This window comes from Syngnathus floridae, chromosome 6 (genome assembly GCF_059516105.1).
Source record: "Syngnathus floridae isolate MCC-2025c chromosome 6, RoL_Sflo_1.0, whole genome shotgun sequence".
Lineage (NCBI taxonomy): Eukaryota > Metazoa > Chordata > Actinopteri > Syngnathiformes > Syngnathidae > Syngnathus > Syngnathus floridae.
In genome coordinates, this window is record NC_142418.1 from 13,535,705 (window position 1) to 13,551,612 (window position 15,908).

At 42.6% G+C, this 15,908-nt stretch overlaps 1 protein-coding gene and 2 non-coding genes across 4 annotated transcripts in view; all 3 read right to left on the reverse strand.

Annotated features, from left to right (window-relative positions):
* Positions 1-6,706: 6,706 nt before the first annotated feature.
* On the reverse strand, positions 6,707-6,780 carry trnai-aau (transfer RNA isoleucine (anticodon AAU)). The gene has a single exon. It is a non-coding gene; the product is annotated as a tRNA-Ile (tRNA).
* A 235-nt stretch (positions 6,781-7,015) lies between these two features.
* trnai-aau (transfer RNA isoleucine (anticodon AAU)) lies at positions 7,016-7,089 on the reverse strand. The gene has a single exon. It is a non-coding gene; the product is annotated as a tRNA-Ile (tRNA).
* Positions 7,090-8,248: 1,159 nt separating this feature from the next.
* Positions 8,249-15,908, reverse strand: part of zfpm1 (zinc finger protein, FOG family member 1) — a 70,349-nt gene continuing 62,689 nt past the window's right edge. The window contains exons 5-10 of one of the 2 annotated variants that reach the window (XM_088379413.1): positions 15,454-15,556; positions 15,002-15,247; positions 14,460-14,696; positions 14,139-14,381; positions 10,602-13,073; positions 8,249-10,510 (exon numbers count right to left, since the gene is read on the reverse strand). In XM_088379413.1, coding sequence (XP_088235539.1) covers positions 10,449-10,510; positions 10,602-13,073; positions 14,139-14,381; positions 14,460-14,696; positions 15,002-15,247; positions 15,454-15,556 — 3,363 coding nt within the window. In that variant the 3' untranslated portion in view covers positions 8,249-10,448. Of the gene's footprint in view, positions 13,074-14,138; positions 14,382-14,459; positions 14,697-15,001; positions 15,248-15,453; positions 15,557-15,908 lie in introns of both variants that reach the window. The other variant, XM_088379412.1, reaches the window with a different exon arrangement.

A 15,908-nucleotide genomic window follows, 5' to 3' on the forward strand; every position in this document is an offset into this window, starting at 1 on the left:
ATTATCTCCACCAGTGTCCCAACCTATAGGTATAAATAGTCTGCATCTTTCCCTCTCCTCTGTCAAATTATCTTCTGTACTGACATTTCCCGAACTCACCTGTAGTACTTGCTATGAGTCTGATTCTTTTGCTCGTCTTCATTCCAGCTCAATGTTTTTTGTTTGTTTGTTTACCTGTGATTAATACTAATTGCCTCATTGCGGCGTTTAAAATCCCTGTTAAACTCAATAAATCTACCGTCAGTTTTTGGCAGACTGCAAGTTGTGTGTTTGGGTTCTTTTTTCGTCTTTCACAAGTGTGCATGCAGGGTGGAATTGCTATCTCTGAAGTGGTTTGAAAGCCTCACTGATTGACCACATAGCAAAGCCATTCCACAAATGGCACAGATGAAATCCAATTCAGCGTCAAATCTACCACAATGGCTTATAATAGGGGGAACTGAGGTAGACAGAAAGTGGAACAAAACAAGCATGCATCTTTAACTTCACCATTTTCACTGTTGTGTTTGAAATTAATGTAACAAAACTGAACGACTGGTCAGCATTGTTACCTCACGGCAAGAAGAGACTTACGTGCCTCGAGTGCCTTGACTCAAGATACAAATTTCAAGACATACGAGCCACAGTTGGACCGATTTTTGTCCTGCTTTGACTTCCAAAGACTTTCAATCAGTGCTGAGGAGCTCAGTTGAGACATGGCTGTTTCTCAATAAGCATGCTTGTGCATTCTTACATCCTTGTGATCTTCGAAAATTGTCATCGGTCGCGGCCCCAAGTTTATTTTTTCTTGGCCCGATAGACGGGCCAGGGACGGAAGACCTTTTTAAGGATGAGGACGAGGGACAACTATATTGTGAATAAGGACGGAGGGATGAGGACGGAAATCGGCGCATGTCTTGGGCCGTGGGACAGAGCGGCAAAATTCGAAGTGCTCACTTCTGCCACTTTCTTTACACTACCGTTCAAAAGTTTGGGGTCACCCAAACAATTTAGTGTTTTTCATGGAAACTAACATAATTACACAAGGGTTTTCAATCATCCACTAGCCTTCTAACACAATTAGCAAGCACAATGGACCATTGTGCCCCTGGAGGGATGGTTGCTGGAAACCAGACGTTTGCAGCTAGTCTTTGACCCCATTAACAATGTATCCCTGATTAATAAAAAGATGATCCTCATTGAAAAAAATAGCAATTTTCTTTTAAAAATAAGGACATTTCTAAGTGACCCCAAACATTTGAACGAGAGTGTATTGAGAGCTTTCACAACAGAATACTTTGTGGTTCATCTATAAAACTTTAGAGATGGGCATGAGTTTTGCATCCCTTACGTCATCCCAATCCCCTCTTTATACGAGGAGGAAATTTACTGCTTTATTTCCGTGGTGAGTGACATGACTATAATGTGTTTTATATATGGTAGACAGCAACAAGCGGAAATGGTCTATTTATGTAATAATGTTGACGTGTGTCACAGTTTCAAATGGGGTACTGTAATGTAGAAGTAGCTCTGTCGCTCAGGCATGTATACGAGTTAGTGATTCCGAAACTGTAATTTGGACTTTAAACCAAATATTGACGCAAGTAAAGGTAGTGAATAGCCTTGGGGTCTGTGTGACGGGAGTAGAAAACATGCAACGACACAGCAAACTTTCTTACTGGCTGGGAGTATCTTGTGAGTGGACTGAATTGTCGGAATATCGGAACTGTAGAACTGCAGAAGAAACCACCAAAACCCTTTGAGAGCACATTCCAAACAAATTAGAAGGCAACCAGCAACTGGTTTTGAGCTCAAAGGTTCAGTCAATATATAAATACTAGATTAATTGTATCTACCTTTTTCCGGAGCTCTGTCTTGAGGGAACGAATGTGGGAGGAACGTCCAGCCAATAGCTCCCATTGGTTCCACTTCAGGGACGGTTCTCTGCATTGAAAATTGTCTCGCACACCTTGGGACATGTCTTGCTTTGCTGCTGGCGGTTGTAGTAATAAGCAGAAGAATGAATGTGGAATGACAAGTACATTGCTTATAAGTGGCCTTGCCGGGTGAGGAAAAAGGTGCTGTTTTCAGCCTCCAAAGAGTCAATCTTCTACCCGGGAATAAGGAACAAATTAGGCTGAGAGTGGTTTGAAAAAGACCACCTCGACATCGTACATGTCCTGCTTTTCCTTTCATGGACGAAGATACGACGCAAAAACTCGCACTGAATTTTGTGCTGATGTGGTTGCATTAAACCACCGGAGCAGAGTCACCATGAGTGCCACAATAACATCGAGCATTGTTTAATGTGTGTGGGAAACTTCTGAAATTATTGCTACAAAACTCTTCATTTTATGGACAGTAACTTAGGGTGTTTGTCACTAAGCTGGAGAGAGCGAGCAAGCACAGAGTTCAATGCGAGTATTTTTAGATTTTATGGACAGGAACTAGCGTTTTTGTTCACATGAACTTTGAAGAATGATTGTAGTTTTATGATATCGAGTGACGTTAAGCTTGTCTATATTTAAGTCTCCCGGTGACCAGGCGGTGGGAAATAGTTTGGCTGCAAACAGTTATGTCTGCTTGAAGCTAAATAAGACTGCTGTCCATGTTCTTTAAAAAAAAATGCGACCAACTTTATTACATACGCCTTCGAGCTTTTCAGATTCATCACATCTGAAACAGCAGAGTTCAGAATGTCGTAAGACGTGACTGTAACTTGGAGCTGGCAGCTTTTTTTCATCTCTTCCTCCTCCCCCGCTAAGATTAGCAGGAAGTGAGATTGAAATGTTTTCTCTTAGAGGCTGCAACAGTTGGCATTCCCATAAAGTCTGTAACTGTCATCGAAAGTGGGTTCTCATAGAAATAAAAACCTGGTTTTGCTATATCAGAAGTTCCTCCCACATTTCATCAGGATCATGGGGCATAGGAATAAGGGGGATATATTAAGTTTATCGTTTCGGAGCCTAAATAACATATTGCCAAATGCATTACTCCTACACAAAATAGACAAGGTAACATTCTGACCCAATATGTTTTTTTGTAATCATATTGCAGCATATATCATTCTGGGGTGATCTTCACACGCAGCTACATTTTGTGGTTGGTGTTAAAGAACGGTTTAGCAGGAAATTACTTTGGAAGTTCAACGTGACGTCATGAAAAAGAAAGCCTTCCGGCTGGACAGCACTATGTTTAGGTTAGAGGAGATTAATTGAGCAGAAACTTTTAGCCAACATTGACAAAGGGTATGAAACTGAACAGGTCATTATTTTGTGTTACAAAAAAATTAAAGAATTTTCAGAGTTAAGCAAATATTCTTCAAAATGTATTTTTTCAGGTCAGTACAAATAATTTCACAAAAGTACAACAAAAATCTTAAATGATAAAAATGTAATATTTATCCCAATAATGTTTACTCTAATGCAAAAGAAACATTTAGAAAAAAAGTGTCAATCATGCCGGTAGCGAAAAGTTAACCTGAGTTAATTTCAAATGAATATGCACTAAATCATTTAGTTGCAACTGAATTTCATCTAGATTGTTCTCCTTTATGTTGTAGTCTCCAGACAAATAACGAAATGCGAGCCCACTATTGGTTCTCGAAGCTCCAGCTGACAGAACAGCAAATGCCTTCACCTTTTGTACAAGCCGCATGCGTCAACATGGGACGTGGGAACAGATGGGTTTGACATTTGGAAGAGAAACGATTGCTGTGACACTGCAAAGCATGCGTGGCCGCCAGTGGGTGGGGGTCAAAACATCTATTTGTGACACCAAGGCGGCTACATAATGCTTGTTAACACCGATAAAAATACATCAGAAGGCAGAACAGGGAAATACGCATAACTGCCTTAAAAATCGGATATGTACAGTACATCTAAAATCTCCAAGGCAACAAGATGTATGTCGACGTGGGCGTTCGGAACGGGTGAGGCAACATTCCTTTTATGGATGGCAATCAAACAAGGTCACTGACTAACTAACTGAACGGTACTTGTTCATGTAGCAATACCGAAGGGCGGCATTAATTAAATTCCATTTTGTGGAATCTTGGTCTTACTTCAGAAGAAGTAAAAATATTAAGATGTAATTTACCATACTGTGTCACGTCTCGTCTCCGGCCGTCTAAGTCCTGTCTGCGTGTCACTCTGTCGCTTTTTCTTATTTTTCCTCGACATTTCAAAATGTGGTTGCTTGGTCAATACTTACTTTCAGTCAACTTTTCCAATGACATTTCCAGCCTGCACATTTCTGCCTGTCCTTCAGCTCTTCTGTTTTATTGTCCTTTGCTTGTGTCTATGATGGACCCTTTTCAAGTATAAAAACTAGCCTTCAGAGTGAAAATGAAAATCTTTTTTTCTGAGCTTCCTCCGTCACAGCTTGAAGTGTTTTGATGAGTGCTTTTGTGCTTTACCTCTTGATGTAGCAACCAAGGCCCAACACTAAAAGGTAATTAGCAACCTTTTTAGGAATTTAAATTAATTTTCCTATACTTTGTATGATTTTGGGCTGCAGAATTTAAGCCTCCTTAAAAATCCACTCATTATGAAAACATAATTGTACATGGTTTTAACTGACATATTCATGCTTTCATGCATTAAGAGTAGGCCTACAAATTAGTTGCAACAATTTAGTACCTATAATTTTTTTCATACTAACCTAGTCCCAGTCCTTCCACCACATCTCCTTTTTTACATTTCTCACATATATTGTGTGAATGCTAAGTTCATGGGACTGAAAAGGCATACATTCAGTGCACAAATATTTTTGTGTGATTCTCAGATGACCACCAATGGTTGTTTGGTGCTCATATTTTTTCCTAACCCACCCACCTCATGGATGAATGGAGAAGATTTACAACACATCTGGGCAAAGTCAGGCTCTTGGACTACAACCAGCCTGTCCACCGTCTCTGCAGTCTTTAGCAAGTCAAACTAAAACATCAACTTTGCTTTGGTTATATTATCAAATGCATGTGCATCAGCATTGCAAGCGAACAAGAGAAGAAACTTGTCTTCGGTTTTGCCAACTTAGTAACTCAATGACTTCTGACCACATTGCTGGCTAATAAAAAAAAAAAAAAAAAAAAAAAAGTCACTCTGAATAGCTGTAGTGGTGACACTACTTGAAATTAGCCTACTTTTTTGCTGTTGGTAATATGTTTTTGTCGCGGATCGGATGGAGCAGGGCGACCAAATGCAGCTTGGACCAGGGTTTATCGGAGAACACAAACTAACAGACTCGGCAAACTGACATGACTTAATGAAATAACAAAAGGACTAACCGACAGGGACGCGAAACAAAAGACGTGAATCAAAAAGACAACAGGAATCAAAAAGACATCAAGACGGCAACAACACACACAATGACCCTAAGGGTCATGAGGGGCAGGCAGACATGACTTATATACACGACAGGTAACAAGAGGAAGGTGAGAATAATCAAACTAATCATGGGCACACAGGAGGGGAGGGGCGAGCACACAGACAGAAACCATGACAACAAACACATAGTGGAACGGCTGGGGACGAGACGTGACAGTTTTTGCACAAGCAAAAAAAACAGCATTGCATGGAATAGGCAATTGGTTAGGTTGTGTAATTTATCAAATGAAATACAATGTTGTAAATAATGTGAAAGTTATATTTTTCCCAGTAAAATATGATATTACAAAAATACAACACTTATTGTTTCTTGGGTATCAGTAAGATATTTCAATAAAGGTTTGTCTCCCACCCTGGTAGCCTACTTGGTCTTCAAATGATAAAGTCACATGACAATGTGCAGTGATTTGCTACAGGTACATGCTATTTATTGATAATAAAGTGTGTTTACACACAATTATTTATTGTATTGGATTTATTTCTAACTACACAATGCTTAAAACGAAATGCACTTCAGTAGCTTCAAGCTTCACTCACGGTTACAGTTTATTTAGATTGTAGGACAGGGAGTTCTATTTTGCAGCACTCTGCTTTGTGAGTACACACACATACACACACGCACACACACACTAGACTCCACTCGACAGTAATGCTTCAGTGATCAAGTGGACAGCTGGTATTGGCTTGTCACACTTGACCACTTTTGTCATCGATAGTCATTGTCCAAACTCAATGGCAGCTTGCTGTTGGATGCTGTGAGTAAGTGTGTGTATTTGTGTTGAAGGCTGTTGGGTGTGAAAGTGAATGAGTGAGGGATTTTCATTTGTTTGTGAACATTAGAGTTTTGAAAGTGGCAATTTTCATCCTTGTGACCTTTCGCTCCATTTCGAATCTTGGCTTACAATACAATACAGTGATCCCTCACCACTTCGCGCTTCACCTATCGCGGCAGGGCGAGACTTTGCGTGTCAGACAAACGGGAATCAGTTGGAAGACGTGTGTGTGTCAAAGCAGACAAAACGGCAAAGATTGACTGGTGATGATCGCCGTCTATTTACACGCCCTAATCAGCGGGTAACACGGGACAGATGGTGGTGATCAGCTATCTGGGTCTGGTCAACAAATGTCCCCAAAAGTCCTGCCTTGGTTTAAAATATCTAACATTTTTAATGAGAGGAGTGGCGAGGGATTTCCTTTGGTCTGCCGAAGATAAAACCATATATAATGTATGACACATCAGTGATGGAAAATATCAACCCACTAAGAACAGTATGTTCAAGTGAGGACTTTTGCAGCATTTCAGTTCTGGCAAAGCTCAAGCAGCACACAAACAAAGACAGTGGCCCATATGGGGGTCGAACCCATGACCTTGGCGTTATTAGCACCACGCTCTAACCAACTGAGCTAACAGGCCACATGTTGGTTTGTTTCTGGTCAACAAATGTCCCCAAAAGTTCTGCCTTGGTTTAAACTCAATGAGAGGAGTGGCGAGGGATTTCCTTTGAGTCTGCTGAAGATAAAACCATATACAATGTATGACACCTCAGTGATGGAAAATATCAACCCACAAAGAAGAATATGTTCTCGAAGGGACTTTTGCAGCATTTCAGTTCTGGCAGAGCTCAAGCAGCACACATAAGTCACAACAGTGGCCCATATGGGGGTCGAACCCATGACCTTGGCGTTATTAGCACCACGCTCTAACCAACTGAGCTAACAGGCCACAGTTTTATCAGCAAATGTCCCCAAAATCCTGCCTTGGTTGCAAATGCTTTGGTACAAATGATTATGTACAATTCCCTGACGTTTTCATCGTTATCAATCGCTTAATTGGTTACTGGAGCCTATCCCAGAGGTCTTAGAGCAGTTGGAGGTGTACACCCGGAACTGGTCGCCAGCCAGTTGCGGGGCACATATATTCACACTCGCACGTACGGACAATTTTGGAGTGCTCACGATCGGCCTACCATGCATTTCTTTGGAATGTGGCAGGGAACCTGAGTACCTGGAGGAAATGCTCGAAGGCATAGGGAAAACATGCAAATTCTGTTGAATTTGAATTTGCCATTTGTTCATCGTATATAAATCTTTACATGCAAAATGGTTGATAAAAGTGTCATAATATATCAAGCGATTTCTATGCATTCAGACATGATAATCTGCCCAGGTGAATGGATTTTTTCTAAAAAGCATTAGTCAAGCAATTCCAGTTCTCAGGAATATGTTATATTAAATTAGGATAATTATTGTGATATGGATGAGAATTTGATGCCAAAAGGCTGTGCAATAACTATATTGTAATTCCCAAAGTGTTGCATGTACAATTTTCCCTCAGGAGATGCAAATTGTCCCATGTCCATATTCAGTACTTTAAGTGGGTCCTGGAACTTCTCAACTGAAGCATCTCATATAACAGGACTTTTTACGACATACAGGAACTTCCTCAGTACCCTCACTTGTTTTATTTCCCTCTTCCGCCTTACAATACTCCCAAGACTTCTTCAGTAATTCACCTAAAAAAAAATGGCAGAGGATATTTTATGCCTCGGGTGACAATTTACGTGCCGTCGTTTACGTAACACGTATGCAAAGGCAAAATTCAAAATAAAAGCCCGACATATAATACACTGGCGTCAAACATTTTGCCTTAATGGTCTGCTGATGCTCTTAAAACGCTCTTCATCCATGATTTTAAAAGCTAGTCTGATGAGTCATTCAAGGTCTCTTCACAGGTCTTCATCAAGACGACGCTTTAGTTTAAAAGGAAGTTATTCACCTGTGATTAATCATACATACGTTTGAATGCGTCATCCACCAACCTTAAGATGTGTCACTCAGTAGCAAAATGAAAAGTGCATAAAGGAGCAGACGTCACAACAAAGTACATTCCCATAATGTGTCTCAGAACTTTTTTTTTATTTCCCATGCATAGTTTGGACAAGCTTATAGAGGAAATGAAATATATGAAAATAAAAAATAGAGGTTTTGACATTCATTGTGGTTTTCTACATCTGAGGAAAAATAAAGTGGGAGGGTCCTTCATAGTTCGATAAGAATTAGTCTTTTTTTGATAGGGAAAAGTGCTGTATAAAATAAATACAGTTACAGGAAAAATCCCTAAAATAAATCTTAAACAACAACACAGTGCAATAAAATGGGAAAAGACCAACACAATAAAATAAAATTCCAGCAGTTGACAAGATTCTGACTTTGCGCTCTCTCTACAACTGTAAACTATTTTAGTGAAGATAATGTATCAATGAAAAAGATGTCCAATAATCAATTACAAATTTGGTTGGGCTTTTAAAATGCAGCTGTGATTTCATAGGATTAAGCAGAAGCTGTTTTCCACAAGGTTGTTTGAAATATTGTGTTTATTTAACTGAGTGGCAACCATCTGAGCTATATGGAACATCATGGAACATCTAGCAGCTTTGGATTTATTCAGTGTAAAAAATGAGAGTGGGCTGCACAGACACGTGACGCATACATTATTAAATGTTGTTCCTTGAAATCGGAATGTCTGACGAGGTCGTGATAATGCTAACACTGGTGATGAGAAAAATGTCGGGGACTTTTTGTTGTAGGACAATTGGCTTTCAGACACCTCTGACACCTCCAATACAATTTTTTTTGAATCTGATGAAATGAAAAGAGGTCTTCTATATTTGCATGTGTGACAAATGACAAATCAAAGTGTCACATGGACTCTCACCCAACAAGTTTTGAAATGACGTGTTTCCTTTAGTGCAATGAGGTGCTGGCCGTGCTGTAAAGAAACATGACAGTGTCTTTGCCCACGAGAAACAATCACCGTAATGAAAAGAATTTTAGAATGTATATTGATTGAATGGCATGAGGGGATGTCAAACACTCCATCTTACATTTATAGGACAAAGAAAAAAGAAAGTATGTCGATAAAGCCAGAATGAAATTAAAGATGTTGTATCGCTTAAATTTGGAAGGTGACTTCATTGCTATCACAGTATACAAGCAGCTGTGTCCAAAATATTTTTCCGAAGCCTTGATTGACGATTGGATCACGTTGTGCTGCTCATCCATCAGTAGATTAAATCAATTAAATATTAAATCAATCTAATGTTAATGTCACCATCGCGTAGACTACAAAAGCAGAAGAAAAATGGTTATACAATAAGAAAATTCCGTGTAGTCCCATGGAGAAGACCGATATCTACACAAAACCACTTCAACACACCGAGAGCCACACAGTTCCTTCTAACAGCATGAAGATAAAGCAAATAACAAATAAAAATACACAATATGTAGGTAGTTTTCTGTTGACATGAAATCAGTGAGGACTAGAAGATAAATATTTCACATTTGTCTCTCCCTTGCGTTTGAAGAGAAATAAAAAAAGGCTTGTACGAAAGAAAAAAAATTTGAAATATCCTTCACTAATTAGTAACATTACATACCACATTTATTTTCTTTTTTTCTTAACAAAAATGCCTTAGCTTCTTCTAGTAAGCATAAAAGAGCCAGTGTTGAAACCAAAATGTATTATAGAATTTTTTTTAGACATCATCGACTATGCACAGATAATAAAATTACATGATCAAGTCTTTTCTATACAAGAGATTATTCCTCTGTTTAGGTCTGGACCGAGGTGAAAAGACTGGAGATTTGCAAAACTCTACGATCGCCTGTCGACGTAATTGCTGCTTCTCAACAACTCAGTTCAACCGAGACAGAATGAGGTTGCGCACATAGAACCTTTTAACGTCCCACGATGCAAAATATTGAGAAGTGGTCGGTGTTTAATTTGGGACAAGAAAGTGACCTAGGGGACGAGGCACACTTTAGTGTGCAGGTAGTCATACGGGTAGGATCCCTCTCAGCTCACAGTGTTGTTGACCCACGAGAGAGGAATAATCAGTGAGTAACATCACTGGCAAATTGCGCTCAGGAGCAAAATGGACACCGGGCCCTGCCGATGAGTAACAGCCTTTCATTGGGATTAATGTCATGCCAGCTGAGTGCCACTTTAGCAAGGACTGACAGCACAAAGGGTGCATGGGACCTTCTTGGAGCTGAGTGAGGACTTGCATCTGCTCAGTCGGATTAATGAAGGGAAGGAGAAAGAGGATGATGGCAATTGCTCAGCTCACTTGACATGTTCAGCACTGTGGGAGGAACAGTAATATTTTTTGTGAGCTATGAATGTCGAGAGGCTGCTGAACTTAATATTGCACAGCCTACAGTAGCGGGAGTTACCGTTCTGGACCGGGGACACGACTGGGATTTTGGGACCGGGGTTGGGTGCAGGGAGGTGACGCGAGGCAACGGTTGGTGAAGTCTTACCAGGGGGAAGGGATAGCCCCACTGTTTCTCTTCGGTGGTCAGGCACAGGTGACAAAGTCAGAGGGGGAGCCCTTGAGGGGGAAACGGGTTGAGGTGAACTCGCTGACGACGATCGCCCCTCACCTGATGGGCTGCCGTTTATCGGAGGGGAGCACGGAGAAGTGGCGTCACTCCTTCCCTGCCCATTAATAGTATCTCTGTGAATGCGAGGGAGCAATTTTGAGGGGGCGCTGGGCGGGCTCGTTGAGTTGGTGGCTGTGACGCCGTCTCTGGGACTAAGGCTCGGGCTGGGACTAACTCTGCTGCCTGGCTGGGGTTGAGCCTCTTGGGGCGATTGAATAGAAACAACCAAGCCATGGACAGTCTTGAAGTGCTCCATTAGGTCACATGTGATGGACTTGTTAGGACAATATGGACAGACCATCTGAGAAGAAGCCATGCAAACGCCTGTGGCACCTGCACCTGGGGTGGCCGCATGCCTGCTTGTTGCATCAGGGGGAGTTGTGGCATCAGAGGCACTTAAAGCTGAGGTGTGAGGACTGGTTGATGAGCCTTGTGCCTGTGTCATCCAATCTGCGGGGAGTACTTTGGCTTCCACGGGCTGAAGGAGATCTTGGCGATCCTGGTGAGACCTGCTTTTCGGAGACGTAGAAGCTGATCTTTTCAGCCTGTGAAGCTGTAAGCTTTGCTGTTGGAGGGTGGTGGCAGGGCAATAGTAGGTCTTATGAGCCAAGTAATTCTCAATGCTATTGAAGCTGATACTGCAGGCGGTGCACTTATGGTAATCGGTGAGCGGCAAGGCAGGGAGAATACTGCTGGTACCGGGATGAGGAACTTCTTTGAGGCGGGGCCTCTTGCTCAGATCGATCGGACCGTCGCCTTCTGGGCTAGAGCAGCCTGCGGCAGTAGGAGATACCTCTTGCTTCACTGCCAGGCCAAGTACGGAAGGAGAGGGCGCAGACGCGGCAGCGGCAACCGTGGCAGCGGCAACAGTGGCAGCGGCGGCGGCGGCCGCTAAGGCTTCTGTTCGCGCCATATGAATTTCATACATCTTCTTCCTTTTGCGTGTACGAATGGGCTGAGGATGAAAGGCTGCTGTGGTGGTTCCCTTTGCCGTGTGGACGGCTCGATGATTGGACGGGTCGTGGCGCGATGCACAGTAGAAGCGTTTGTGAACGGTGTAATTTTCGTGACGGCTGAAGCGAATATTGCAGGCCTCACAAAAGGTTCTGTTGGGATCATCGTCCAGATCTTCAGCAGACCCGCTGGCGGGGCTCTGGCTACCTTCACTCGCTCGTCCTCCTCTACTGCCTACTCCCTCGCCTTCCGACGAGGATGATATTCCTTCCCGGCCTGTAGGAGTTTCGGTCTTCACCGACACTCTCTTGGTTTCTGTTGCTCCGCTATCTGCAGCCGGTTCGGATTCAGAGGGAGAGGCGGAAGCTGCTCTGCTCACTGCTCCATCTTGAGGAGATGCTGATGAATCTTGTACCTTGCTGGACGGCACAGTGGCTGGGGAAGTATCTCTTGCTGATCCAGGGCCTGAAGCTGAGGTTGCACCTTCTCCGTGGTGCCTACTAGAGCAGTAAAGCCTCTTGTGTGCATAGAAATTATTGATATTGTTGAATGTAATGTCACACTCAAAGCAGGTGGTGCCTTTTAGAGGTGGTGTTTCTGCAGCTGTTGGTACAGTTGGTGCAGAGGGGAAGAAAGTGGCTGCGTTAGTCTGAGGAATCGCCTGGCCCTGCTTCAGACGGCTGTGAACCATCTCAGACATTTTCGCCAGGATCTCGGAGGCCTGAGGCAAAATGGCTGTTTCGGGGTTAAACATGTACTGAGGCAAAAACATTGATCCACCGGGGAAAACGGAGCCAGCGCCACCTATGTGACTTGGGCTACAACCAGGAGTGGGACTCGTTGGTTCTGCTTTTACCGCTGTGGTGGCAGGACTCTTTGATGCCTGACAAATAGAGGTGGTCGTTTGCCTCTCCTTTGTCTTCTCTGCTTTCTTGTCAGCCTCCTCACCGTCCTCTTTAAAGTCCATCTGGTGGTCTTCTGCCTCCGATTCTGAATGAGGCTCTTCTTTGATTCGGAGGGTGGTGGTTTGGTCATCAGGTGGACTGCATCCACGTGGAGTGGCGGAGCCTCCGTGAGCACCTGGGCTGGAGGAATCTGAATTTGGGACACAGCCTAGAGGCTCACCCTCTGGTGTCGACGGCTGATCGGCAGATGACGGGGTGCTTTGACGAGGGGTGGGACTCCTTTCGGCGGGGACTCTGACTTCAAGGTGGGTTCGTACGTGCTGCTGCAACTGGGAAGGCGAATCAGCGTTGTGGCCGCAAACTTGACACTTCAGAACCACTCCAGAGTCTCCTGGGCTGAGAACTGAGCAAATAAAACAGGTTGAGGTCGTCACTACTATTCACACTGCAAATCATTGTACTGTTTTCATTTCATTTGGTGACTTTATTTAGAAACGTAAAACAAAACCGACACGTTTACATTAAATAGCTTTCGATTGCAACCCACACTTTTGCAAGTGAATGTCAGACGCAAAGGTTAGCGTACAAGAGCCTTGACTTTATGAATTATAAAGAATAAGAGGTGTTGAAAACAGATGGAAAATTGATGATGGGGAAAATTATCCTTCAATCTATTGCTGATTGTTCTGAACTTTTGTTTGCACTTCCTGCAGTTGATGTCTTGTCAAGACTGAATGCCTCTGCCAACTGCAAACAAATATTCACTCTTTTATTATTATTTATTGAGTATTCAAAATAAAGCGGATAACTGAGGCTTTGTTGTTTCGATACGTAGGAGAAAGGCTTCCTTGTAAAGCCCTTTTCACAGCAGATTGAGCAGGGCGCAGCGTGGCGTCGTCAAACTCATTCATTGCATATGTGGTAAGCGGCGGCGAGGTGTCGAGAATTTGAAAACGTTCTATTCAAGAGCGCCGGTGCCATGACGTCAGGCATCTGGCTCCAATTGGGGAGAAGATGGCGGAGAGAATTAGTGGTATTTTGGCAGACTTACTGCCAAGTAAGGGCTTGATAATTATCCAAGTTGCCTGAGCCATTAAAGTTTCTCTCCGGCTCACATCTTCCTTTCTTAAAATGAACAGTCAAGGCTTTTTTTTGTAACAGTGAACGAAGCATTTTGTAGAGGTGCGGTCTAAATACTGACTTGTATATGAAAATATACGGTGTGTTTTATTTGTGGTCGAAAGTAACAAGTGATCAAATTCCCTTTGATTGGCTGTCGATACGTGCGTAGAATAGTTTTGGGCTGAACTGGGAATCGCTATAAGATGTTAAAATCGATATTGCTCCTCTGCAGATACAACGTATGCTTGCTATAATTTTCACACAGAAAATAAAACAAGGCTTGATTCTGACAAGAGTTGAAATTTCTTCAGAATGAGTCCTAAGACATATTTACATTGTGACTTACCTGTGGACATGGGCAACTTTGGAAGGCCCGGTCCTGGAGAGTAGACCTCACTACGAGATCCGGGCTGGCAAACCATGTGACTCGTAACCAAGTGGCTGTAGAGAATGTCCCTAGTCGTGGAGATAAAGCCACAGCCGTGGCACACGCCGTTCAATGTGTCGGTGTGGACCTTCAAATGGCGCTCACAGTTTGCTTTAGTGGTGAAGGCAGACAGACAGATGAGACAGACAAATGGACGCTCCCCTGTGGGAAGAACAGGAAAATGAAATGAGTCAGGGAAACAAAACTGTTGGTTAAAAGTCTGTGTAGCAATGTTCTCACCGCTATGTGTACGCATGTGAATCTCCAGTGAACTTGCGCTTGGGCAACTCTTGTTACACTGAGGAAAGGGGCAGATGCGTTCATTGGGATAGGACTCCTTCGGTTTGTCTTGTGGTCCAGGAGATGAGGCCGCGGCTGGCTGTTTCTGTCGGCTGGCACAGTAGTACATGAGGTGGGCTTGCAGGTTCCTTTCACTTCTGTACCAAATCCCACAGTCCTTGCACGGGAAAATGTCCTCTGATCACACAGATAACACAACACTGAGTTGATTCAACACGCAAACTGAAGTGAGCACATTTTGAAAAGCTTCATTATTTCCATAGTTTTGCCAGGTGTGTAATCGAAGTTGATTTTTACAAAGTTTTAAAAGTTGCTAGTTGCTGCTAAAGAGCCGCATTGCCATCATGTGGCTAAAGTCAGCATTACTACAGGTACTTAAAAAAAAATCCTTGTTGCAGAATGTGAAACATTAGAATGTTATTAAATTACTGGGAAGGTGATTGCAATATCTACTTATTTTAATGGTATTAAAAAAAACTTACTATTGACAACAGCAGTAGCCAAGATTGCAGCCATGCCTGCTTGCTGCGGGAGGAGCTGGATGTCTGTGTGAAGAGCAGCAGGATACAGTGGCTCCTCTTTTGCCACCAATGTTTTCGGGGTTATAATGTTGGGAAGAGGGGAAGCCCTGGCGACAGGGGAGGAAGGTTTTGGAGGAAGCAGCGGAGTGGCCAGGAGTCTTTCTTCTACAAAAATGTCTCTGGTCACCTTGCAGAATAACTCTTCACCTAAAACCACATAGGGTCAGGACATGAGTAAATAACTGGGACACTTTACCAATTTAAAGTAATTTTAATTATGATAAACTGCATCTAAATTTGATAAACTTCATATTATCATTTCATTAATATATGACATGCGGTGGAGATCTTCAGGCTAAAAGTCAAATTGGGAGACGAGTTGGGCACAGCAATATCTCTGTTGCCAATCTCACCTTGGCTGTAGATAGTACAGTTGGCCTCTGATGGGTTCGTGGTCAACGCAAGACTTGTTATCCAACAATCTGGATCATCACACACCAAGGTCCAATTGGAATTCTACATAAAAAAAATACAGAGGCACAGCAAAATATAAGAGCTGAACACACAAATCTCCTTAACTTCAATTCTTAGAATCATCATCACTTTCACTCATCCTTATGGAAACGGTGGAACTGATGCTGATTCAGCAATTATGCTCTTAAGAGAACAATAGTGCACTTTTGTTCATCCGTGCAGTCGCCCAGTGTAGTCATTCATTAACTAAAATAAAAAATAAATAAATAGCACACATGCAGTTATGTTTAATAGCCAGTTGGAGGCAGCAGTGATTCAATGTTACGGTGTGGCAGAAGTTAAGAACACGTTTTCATTCCACGACTGATTGCCAACAACTCAAACAAGACACAAG